Source organism: Zingiber officinale, chromosome 5A, assembly GCF_018446385.1.
Source record: "Zingiber officinale cultivar Zhangliang chromosome 5A, Zo_v1.1, whole genome shotgun sequence".
NCBI classification, from domain to species: domain Eukaryota; kingdom Viridiplantae; phylum Streptophyta; class Magnoliopsida; order Zingiberales; family Zingiberaceae; genus Zingiber; species Zingiber officinale.
Window position 1 is genome coordinate 6,702,703 of NC_055994.1, and position 11,410 is coordinate 6,714,112.

At 45.9% G+C, this 11,410-nt stretch overlaps 1 protein-coding gene across 1 annotated transcript; it reads right to left on the bottom strand.

Annotated features, from left to right (window-relative positions):
* Positions 1–6,348: 6,348 nt before the first annotated feature.
* Positions 6,349–8,099, bottom strand: LOC121979475 (7-deoxyloganetin glucosyltransferase-like). Its single transcript, XM_042531465.1, has 2 exons — positions 7,485–8,099; positions 6,349–7,347 (listed from the first exon to the last, which is right to left on the bottom strand). The coding sequence occupies exons 1-2, from the start codon at positions 7,996–7,998 to the stop codon at positions 6,410–6,412; spliced, it is 1,452 nt and encodes a 483-aa protein (XP_042387399.1). The 5' UTR covers positions 7,999–8,099; the 3' UTR covers positions 6,349–6,409.
* Positions 8,100–11,410: the final 3,311 nt, after the last annotated feature.

Consider the following 11,410-nt stretch of genomic DNA (forward strand, 5'->3'; position numbering starts at 1 on the left):
CCGGCCGGACCCTTCCGGGTACTCGATTCCATCGGCCGGCCGGCAGTCCAGTCGGACCGGCCATCTATGGCCGTCCGTCCGGTCGGACCACACTCTCCTCTGGGTGGGCGGCTGTTCCGGTGACTTCCACTTGGCGTTGACTTTGCAAGAGAAGGGGGGGCCCGCTCTTACTACCGGATCACTTGCCTTCCCTTCAAGTCTAGTCGAAGGAGGCGCATAGTCCGACTGACTGGACTGTGAGTCTAGCCGAACGGCTCTTCCATGCTAATCTTCTCCGCCCGGTCAGCGGCAGAGGTATCCTTGAATGAATCAATGATGGCTTTCGCCGGATCTCCTTGCGTTCTGCGCCAATCTTCGACATCAATGTCGATCATACCTTCATTAAATGCTCCGAATGATTGACTGCCACGTGGAGCAATGCCATCAGAGTACGGAGGCGGTTGCATGATATTTTGATGTGACCGAAGCAATTCGAAATAAACGGCTAGATGTATGCATTGATTCCCGTGACCTGGATCCGACGGTGGAGGCCGACCGGCCCTCACCCTATAAATTCTTCGTTTCCTTCTCGCCTTCACACGCCTCCGTTACCTCTACTGTTGCTCTCTGCGCTGTGGAGCTCCGTCGATCTTGTTGCTGCCTTCTGACGCTCTCCGGCGCCTTTCCTCGATTCATCTCCCCTCAGTAAGGTTTTAGATCTCTCCTCCTTCCTTTCCGGTATCTAATCCGTATTTCTTCCCCTAGCTCGAGTCTTTGAAATTCCATTCCTTCGTCTTTGGAACTTCCTTTTTGATTTCTTCTGCCCTGATCATGGCCAGTTCTTCTCATCCCGAAGAACAATCCTTAGGCCCATGGTATACTACCATGCGATCTCGTTTCGAACAACGGGATTTTGACATTTTGGCTGACAATTTCGAAATCCCCGAGGATATCGAAGTTCGCCTAGCTGGTCCTGCCGCTCGGCCACACAGACCGCCGCGCGGTGGTTTCTGTGTCTTTCGCGACCAATTTACCGCCGGTCTGCGGTTCCCCGTCCATCCTTTTATAGCAGACGTCTGCAATTATTTTGGCGTGCCGCTCGGAAGTTTAGTACCAAACACCTTCCGTCTCCTCTGCGGCGTTGTCGTTTTGTTCAAGATTCACAACATTCCCCTCCGACCGGAGGTCTTCTTTTATTTCTATTATCCTAAGCAAGCCGAGCCGGGCACCTTTATGTTCCAAGCTCGGCCCGGTTTGGTCTTCTTCAATAAACTACCCACTTCCAATAAACATTGGAAGGACTATTATTTCTACCTCCGCATGCCCAGTCAGCCAAACTTTCCGACCCAGTGGCAAGTCAGTCTACCTCCCCCTCCCGAACTGAAGAAATTCAAGACCCGACCGGACTATCTTCACGCCGCAAATGTACTAGCCGGTCTACGACTTGACATCAACAAGCTTCTTCACGAGGGAGTGATGTACATTTTTGGGCTGAGTCCTATACGGACCCCACTTCCGACCGGCTTCGGTAAGAACTTTGCTTTGGCACTTGCTTTAATTGCTAACTGATTTCTTTTTCTCTTCATGCAGCTGACATCGTCATGGACTCGGTGATGGCCGGCGTTCTAAAGAGAAAGGCAGCAGCGCTGGAGGCTGTGGCAGCCAAAGAAATGAAGGCGCTGGGTATTCAGCCGGTCGGTTCTCATGAAGGCGGCCGCTCAGGCCTCTCAACAGCATGTGGACAGCGGCGCTACCCCCTCCAGGGAACCAACGGCCCCCGAGGAAGGGTCCGTTCGGGAGGAGGATCAGCCGCTGCAAAAGAGACGCCGAGTGGAGACCCCGCTACGCTCGGCTACCTCCGCGGTCCAACCCTCTGACCGGGCCGCCTCGACTGCGAAAGGGAAGGCACCGGTGCCTGAGACCATTTCATCTGACCGGACGCCTTCTGACTGGGACGAGCTGACTGCTCCGGTCGAGGCCACTCCGGTCGACACTCTCCCCCCCGCTCGCCGTTCAGTCCAACGTTCGACCATCCATTCGCGGTCTTCTGCGCCAGCTTCTGATCCCGGTCGGGCGATCCCTGGGCACGGCCGCACAATACGGGTTACTCTTCATCTTCCGACTGAAGAGTTGCTTCCAGAAGCTGACCGGACGACCGTGCCCGAGCACACTGTTACTTTGAAAGGGCCCCTCGCCGAGATGTGGGCCGACGCTCGGGCGCGCGTAGCACTGATCCCTCTCCAGAACTTAGCCAATAGCCACATGCAAGCGGCTACGGGGGTAAGTTCTTCGTTGTTTTTTTGTTTTACCTAAAATATTTCCGCTCGGCTTCTAACAACTGCGACTTCTCGTTTCAGAGGTGGGTGGAAGAGATTCCAACCGTCTGGCTATGGCGGACGAGGAGATAAGGCAACTGCGGGCGGCGGGTGGTCCGAGCGGCTCCCAAGGACCTTCCTACTCCGAGCTGCAAAAAGAGCTGAAGAAAGCTCAAACTCTGCTGGCTGTTGAGCAGAAGAAAACAGCTGACCAGGCCCACGCCCTAGCCGAGTCCGAGCGACAGGTCAAGTCGCTTGACACAAAGATAACTCTGGCCACCACTCGGAAGAACACAGCCATCTCCGATCTGGAGAAGAAAAACGTGGAGGCCCGGGGCCTGGAGTTGAAGATAAAGGAGCTGACGGAGCAGCTCGACCGGGAGAAGGCAGGCCGCTCGGCCGATGCGGAGAAGATTGAACGTCTGAATGAGGCCCTGACAAGCTCCCAGGCAACCTTCAAGGAATACCAGGATGCCGAGCCGAGCCGAGTCGCCGCTCTCCGACAAAGTTACATCCGATCGCCCGAGTTCTCGGAGAAAATTTGCGAGCGGATGTACTCGGCTTTCGACCTGGCAATTACGGCCACTATGACCTATCTGAAGTCGAAGGGCCTTCTTCCGGAGTCCACCAATATTCCAGCCGGCGATCAAGTGGAGCTCCTGAGCAACATTCCGAGGGACCTCTACGACTACATCGAGTAATTTTTGTAATTTCGCCGCTCGGCTGAACATGAACCTTTTTGTACTTAGGCCACTCGACCTAAGGTTCTAATTTTAATGAAATGCTTTCCTTTCGTGTACTCTATCTTTTTGCACTGTTCCCTGGCTAACACTTGTACGGTCCGCTCGTCTTCTATCACATCATACCTTGGGCATTCGAGGTGCATTCTTCCAGAATGAAGTGTTTTCCCCAGCTCTTCCGTCCGGCCGAATATCAATCTGGGCTGCTAGCCAGAATCGCTCGCTATAAGCCGATCCGAACCTTTTATACCTCGAGTCCGATCGGAAAATAGCTTCGGTCTGACAATCGGCGGGGAATACGAATAATCGCAGTGTCGACGATATTCCGCTCGGATTATTTATAGACGCCGGCTCGTCTCTTGATTTTTAACGACGGAGCTCGTCGGCGCGGATATTTATAGCCGGTCGGCGCGGCTCTCGATCTTTAACGACGGAGCTCGTCGGCGCGGATATTTATAGCCGGTCGGCGCGGCTCTCGATCTTTAACGACGGAGCTCGTCGGTGTTCCGCTCGGAGGGTTTATAGACGCCGGCTCGTCTCTTGATTTTTAACGACGGTGCTCGTCGGCGCGGATATTTATAGCCGGTCGGCGCGGCTCTCGATCTTTAACGACGGAGCTCGTCGGTGTTCCGCTCGGAGGGTTTATAGACGCCGGCTCGTCTCTTGATTTTTAACGACGGTGCTCGTCGGCGCGGATATTTATAGCCGGTCGGCGCGGCTCTCGATCTTTAACGACGGAGCTCGTCGGTATTCCGCTCGGAGGGTTTATAGACGCCGGCTCGTCTCTTGATTTTTAACGACGGTGCTCGTCGGCGCGGATATTTATAGCCGGTCGGCGCGGCTCTCGATCTTTAACGACGGAGCTCGTCGGTATTCCGCTCGGAGGGTTTATAGACGCCGGCTCGTCTCTCGATGTTTAACGTCGGTGCTCGACGGCGCGGTTATTTATAGCCGGTCGGCTCTCGATCTTTAACGACGGAGCTCGTCGGTATTCCGCTCGGAGGGTTTATAGACGCCGGCTCGTCTCTTGATTTTTAACGACGGTGCTCGTCGGCGCGGATATTTATAGCCGGTCGGCGCGGCTCTCGATCTTTAACGACGGAGCTCGTCGGTATTCCGCTCGGAGGGTTTATAGACGCCGGCTCGTCTCTTGATTTTTAACGACGGTGCTCGTCGGTATTCCGCTCGGAGGGTTTATAGACGCCGGCCAGACGGCCGTCAAGGCTAATTTTGACACTTCCATTCGGCGTTGCTCTTCGCCTTTCCCCCAGCTTGGATAATGCCCTCCTGGCCGCACGGCTCAGGCTCTACTTCATCGAGTATTTTGGCTCGGATAATATACCTCCGTTCGAAGGGTACGGGGCCTTCGATCTTCGAGCGTTTGGCATGACCAATTTAATTCCGGCCGAACGGCACGGGTTATTTGCTTACAAGTCTAACCACATAAACCTCCCGGCCGATCGGCCTGGGGGCCTTCGCGCTACGATGATAATGCCTTATATTCGCTCCTTTGACTTTTCATCTCTGCATTTCAAGTATTTAGTCGAAAAATGAAATACACAGGGTGATTTACAGTGATACACCTTTCACCCTGCCCGGTAAGGCTGGAGGTGGTTCGCGCTCCACGGCCTATCTAGCTGCCGTCCGTCCTCATCCTCCAGATAATACGCGCCCGAGCGGAGCTTTTCGATGATTTTGAAAGGGCCTGCCCATGGCGCTTCAAGCTTGCCGACGTCGCCGACCGGCTTGACTTTCTTCCAGACAAGATCGCCGACGCGGACGTTGCTTGTTGCTCCGCCCGCTCGGCGGATGCTTTTTGCTTTTGTTCCACGAGTTTGGCGGCCCTTATCTCGACCAGAGCGTCGAGTTCCTCCCTTGAAAGCGTCACCGTGTGCTGTCGTCCAGCCTCGTCCATTGTCTCTGCTCGGATGCAGGAGCGTTCCCACAGACGGCGCCAATTTGATCCTGTCCGAACCAGAAGTCAACAGACGCTGGGCACGTGACGCTCCAAGGCTCGCTGATGTAGGTCTCCAACTAGTGTCGAGATGCTCCGGCTATCCTGCACAGAAGTCGAGCCGGGAAGGGGATTCCCAGCGACGACCCTCCGACGCTCAAGTCAGGTAAATCACGATGAACAAGGTGGCTCCAGAAGTCTCAGAGTACATACCAGCATCCCTTGTCGATGAAACCTGAGGTTCTTTATATAGAGCTGTGAAAGGTTTGGGCACGCGTACCAAGGTGCATAAGTGTCCCCTGTCCTATCCTAGGTATGCGGCTGTCAGAAAGCTTACCTGTCCTTTCCTAGGTACGCGGCTGTCAGAAAGTTTACCTGACCCATATCGCTACAGTCAAAGCATGCCCTCGATGGGACAGCAGAATCCCCTGTCACAAGATTTGGAGCATGACACACACGTGAAACCTACAAGTTGTCAGAGAAAGAAATCCTCTGGCCCTTTCCTTTGCTCCAAACTTGTAGTCCGAGCGGAAAGATACCTAAACATCCGACCGGACATCCGCAGTGGTTTACTTGTGCTTTGTGGAGACTAACAAACAGGGGTGCTTTATGACTGTAATCGGCCAAAAGGTCAGCTAGGTCCATGACCTTTTTAACTGAGCGTCGGAACCCCGATTTGACAGGGTGCCTACCAACTATAAGTGCAAACCGGCCGGACCCTTCCGGGTACTCGATTCCATCGGCCGGCCGGCAGTCCAGTCGGACCACACTCTCCTCTGGGTGGGCGGCTGTTCCGGTGACTTCCACTTGGCGTTGACTTTGCAAGAGAAGGGGGGGCCCGCTCTTACTACCGGATCAAGCATGGTCGACAGTCGGGTCATACCGAGGATCGTACGGTGAAAGTTTCAACTGTCGTGACAGAGATATGCTCGGATAGTTGCGGTATGACGTCAGGCACGTTTTTCTAATATAACCATTTTGAGGTATGCTTTAAGAAACTTGCGCGTCTCGGGAAGCGTGCACGTGTCTCTCCGGGGTCCTATATAAAGACCTCTAGACTTCGACGAAGGTATGTTTTTCTCCTCTACTGTAGCCACAGTCTCGTTATTTTGCCTCTGCTTCGTCTCGCCGCTACCTGACTTGAGCGTCGGAGGGCTGTCGTCGGGAACCCCTTCCCGACCCGACTTTGTTGCAAGTTCCCCGGAAGTCCACGTCACTGAGGAGATCATCCGGAGGCAGCAGAGAGCGCCACGCCCCCAGTTTTCATCGACTCAGCGCTCGGATAGGATAAAAAAAAAAAATGTATATATATATATATATAACTAAATTTCATGACTAAACTATAAACGAACTGTAAAGCTAAGAAAAGTAACTTATTAATTTTTCAACATAGAAAAATAAGTTTAATTTTCCATTTAACATCACTCCTTCATTATTATCTCCTTTATAAGCTTTTCCAAATTTCTCCAAGATCCTCCACCAGGTTGGGCTGCCTCAACTGCTTTTTCTTTCCACTCCACCGCTTTCCTCTTCATTTCCTTCCCCTTCTGCCCTTCCATCAGCTCCTTGATCAACCCTTCCACCTCCTCCCTCGTTACATCTTCACCAATTTCCATTCCAATGCCCCATACAGAGCATATGTACCTACGATTAATTTGCTGATCGGCAAAGAAAGGCCAACAGATCATGGGAACCCCTGAGCACATGCTTTCCGTCGTAGAATTCCATCCGCAGTGCGTCAAGAAACCTCCAATTGCAGCATGAGCCAACAGCCTCCGTTGTGGGCACCAGCTCGCGAAGAAGCTCCTTCCCTCGGTCATCTCCGAGAACTCCCGTGGCAACAACGCCGCGTCGCCGACCAAGAGGTCCGGTCTAATGACCCAAAGAAACGCGCATCCGCTGTTAGCCAAACCCCATCCGAACTCCACGGCCTGCTCGCTCGTCAAGTTTGTCAAGCTACCAAAGTTGACGTACAACACGGACCCTGACTCCTTTTCGTCTAACCATTCCATGCATCGCGAGTCCTCTCTCCACATGTTCAGTCCACCGATCGATGAGGTCGATGAATCATTGGGAATGTGCTGAGAAAGCAGGCACATGGGACCGATATCGAACACCGGCGCCGGCAGCATCGATGAACACGCGCTGAGCAATGGCGATTCCAATTCAGAAAAAGTGTTGAAGACGATTGCCGTGGCTTGGTGAGATGCACGAGCTCCGTCCATGGAAAAGTTGAGCGATGCGTCGTCTCGGTCGGTGGTTCGAATGAAACTAGTCAAATCTCTCAGCCGGACTGTTACCATTCCTGGTATCCAATCAATGACAGTGTCCAGGTACCCATTTGTAAGATCCTCTTCACCTAATTAAGTCATGAATCAAGCTTAAACTCGATTAGACTCGATTATCTTACCAAATAAATTTGAGCACCTCAAATTTGGACTTCGACTTGACTCGGCTCGGCTGACCTTATTAATATATATGACACTTAATACTTACTTTTCAAAGGGATGAGGCCCCTCTCGATCAAGTCCTTGGAGTAGTACAAGTCCGTGAAGCCACACGCGGCCACTGTGCAGTAGAACACGTTAGGGATCCCCAATTCGGTGGTGGCGTTGAGGGTGAAGGTGGCGAAGGAATCTGAGATGACGCATCTAACGGGTGGGACGCTGGATATGCTCGGATCGTTCAGTGCGGATATGAGCCTGAGGAAAGAAGCAGGGCAGTGCTTTTGGGCGGCGAGAACGCGATTCCTAGCGTCTTCTCTGTATAATTGGTCGCTATCGTCGGGGGCGTCGGAGATGCTGGCGAAGCGGAAGTCAGGGAGGCCGTCGAGAGCGGAGAGTGATCCGCTATGGTTGAGAAGTTGGCGGTGGGCGGAGTCGGTGTTGACGAAGGTTATGAAGAAGCCCTTGAAGTGGAGGACTTTGGCCAGGTTGAGCATGGAGTTGATGTGGCCTTGCAAGGGGAGAGCCATGCAGACGAGATGAGTTTTGGTGGAGGAGCGCTCCATCTTTGCCTCGGACAGGACGGCCAATTCAACCTTCGTCTGTCTGGGATGATCTGGGTCCTGGGACTATGGAAGCTGTGCCTGTGCAGAAGAAGGTCAAGATAATGGGCAAAAAATTAGAAGGCGGCTTAGTTTTTTATAGGAATAAATAATAGACAATTGGAACCATTATTAATTGACTAATTAAGTGACAGTAAGTAGGACGGATTGGACGGAAGAGTATGCTATTAAGCGAGAGTAAGTAGAAAATATAAAATTTGATCTTAATCCAACCTATTATATATTATCTCTATTCTTGCGATGGCTTCGTGAATTGCCTCATTCAACAATTTTGCATTTGTATAGTCTTGTTTCCATCCAATCGTTGTACAGAGTGGTAAAAGATGATTTGTTTCTCCTTAGCATTTTTGTCAATCGATTTTAGGACTAACGTGAAAAGGACAAATAACGATAATTAAAAAACTAGATGAATGAAGAGTGACTTATATGCGGTGCCAGGAATTATACTTTGTTAATCTTAAGATTCGACCCTCAACTTTAAAGATAAATCATTATCCATCTATCACCTTGAACATGGCGCATTGGAGCAGCATCTCTGTCATATAAGGATAGTGCGACCGTTGAAATATGAATATTATCATATGAAATTTTAAAATTAAAATTTAATACGTCTTAGCATGTCTTCCTCTCTATCTTAATCACTTATGACTAATAATTATTTATAATTCATTTTTTCCGTATTAATATAGAAGAATTATTTTTTACTATATGGGAGCAGCATTTCTGGAGCAGGATAACTTTGATTTATCTTTATTTGTGATAGTTTATTAACCACTCAATTTTAAAAAATAATAATAATAATAATATTTATATATATATATATATATATATATATATATATATATATATATATATAACATAGTTTTTATTAATCTCTTAGATATAAACTAATATACACTTAGATCACTCGCAGCCTGACCTTGTCGTGACTTGGATCACAATAAAATCATTCATATAAATATGAAAAAACACAAAAATATATTAATAAGAATTATTACTATAGTAACTTGGCATTCATTATCGGTATTTGATTTCTTAATTTTTTTTCTCTTAATCCAAAACTGTCTTGATTGATTATTTTACAAAAAAATAAAATCACTATCATTTTCACAAAGATGAAATTATGCCTGCCTTGTTCTGTATTACCATGGACTCGTTGGATGTTTTGTGAAATCCAAATTTGATTTATCTTCTTTGAATCTGATTTGAGATATGTAATGTTGGGGTAGGGAAAATATAATTTTCTTTGTGATATATCGTACATATCATACATATACATACCAAACATATTAATATTAACGACATATAATTTTATACGATATATTAAATTTTTCATATGAAGTCATATATCATATCAAAAATTTCGATATAATAAAAATATATATCAATTCCCTACTAAAATTTTGGTATACTTCATTTTTAGTATCACTAAAAAAAACTACTATTTAGGGATGAAATTTGGGACGAATTTGATAAAAAAATTCGTCGCAAAATATTTTGCGATGAATTTTGGGACGAAATTATATTCGTCCCAAAAATGGCATTGCAAAATGTTGACGACGAATACATAATTTTCGTTGAAAATTTTTGCGGCAAATTTAAATTTTCGTCACAGAATTCGTTGCAAATCTGCAATGAATATTTATTCGTTGCAAATTTCATAATTTTATATTTGTGACAAACTTATACTTTTGTCCCAAATTTACAACGAAAATTTTTCGTCGCAAAAAACGTTACCTAATTACAAATAACTAGAGGAAAAAAAAATCCTATTTTCGTTGGAAATTTGCGACAAAAACATATTTTCGTTGCAAATCTACAACGAATCTGGATTCGTCGCAAATTTGCAACAAATCTGGATTCATCGCAAATTTGCGACGAATCTGGATTAGTCCAAAAAATGTCACTTTAACCACGTCAAGTAGAAAAAGCTATTTGCGACGAATTTTGGGACGAATCTAAATTCGTCCAAAAAGTTGTTCCTAATTTGCGACGAAAAACTTAATTTTGTCCCAAATCTGCGACGAATTCTGGAATGAATCTTGATTCATTGCAAAAGTTATTTCTTTAATTTGCGACGAAAAACTAATTTTTGTCCCAAATATGCGATGAAGTTTGGGACGAATTCATATTTATCATAAATTTTCAACGAATCATTTGTCGTAAAATTTGTCCCAAAAAAAAAAAAAAATTCAAAATCTTTCTTGATTTTTCTGTTATCCTGTTTACATATTACACTTACAATATCTTCAACAAATTATATCCAATACATTCATATACAACATCCAAACAAATCATCCTAAAACTAAACACATCATATCCAACACATCCATAATTCATAAATCTTATATCCAAATAAATCATCCCAAAACTAAACACATCATATTCATATATACAAATAACCAAAATCAAACAACAAGTTCAACAAATCATCCCAAAACTAAACACATCATATTCATATATACAACTAACCTAAATCCAAACAAGTTCAACAACTCATAATATCCAAACATGAAAGTTCTATAATAATCTAAACAACAAATGTAACAAGACATCCAAAGGAAAATAAAATACATATCATCATGTCTCAGGTGCTTCGGTCGCCTTCCGTACTTCTTTTCCCGCGTCAAATTACAAACAAACAATAAGTAACATTTATAACTAAAAAATTGTATCAAACATATTAATGATATCTGTATCTAATATTTACATACATGAATGAAATTTGTTACTAAGATTATTTGTCATAACATGCAAAGTATCATCATGACATAAAATGCAAAGTATCAATGTGAAATTAAAGTTGTTTGCAATTCATATCCTTTGTTCAAGCCTCATGTTCATATATACAAATAATCAAAATCCAAACAACAAGTTCAACAAATCATCCCAAAACTAAATACATCATATTCATATATACAACTAATTCCATTGGAACAATTTTTATGTGATTTAATATCACCAGATCAGTGATTATTCCCATTGTTATATACCTTGATGATTAGCAATCAACTTACTAATATGCAATCATAATAGTATTCTTGTAAATTGGACTATATTTCCGTGTTTACTCAATTAAATATCTTGTTTCACGAATGTGAGGATCTAGGCAAGCACCTACAGTTTGACAAAAAAAATGGATCTTGGAGCCCCATATGATCAAGTAACTGTCATAGAGACTCAAATTATATACCTAGGAGAAATTCAATAAATTTTAATAGGACTGTTGGCTCAAGGTTTCAATCCACATGCTAGCATCTTAATCTCTAATTGCATATCCTACCTTTTAATTTAAGATTCATTAATCTACTTAAATTTCTTCAACCCACGATATATATATATATATATATATATA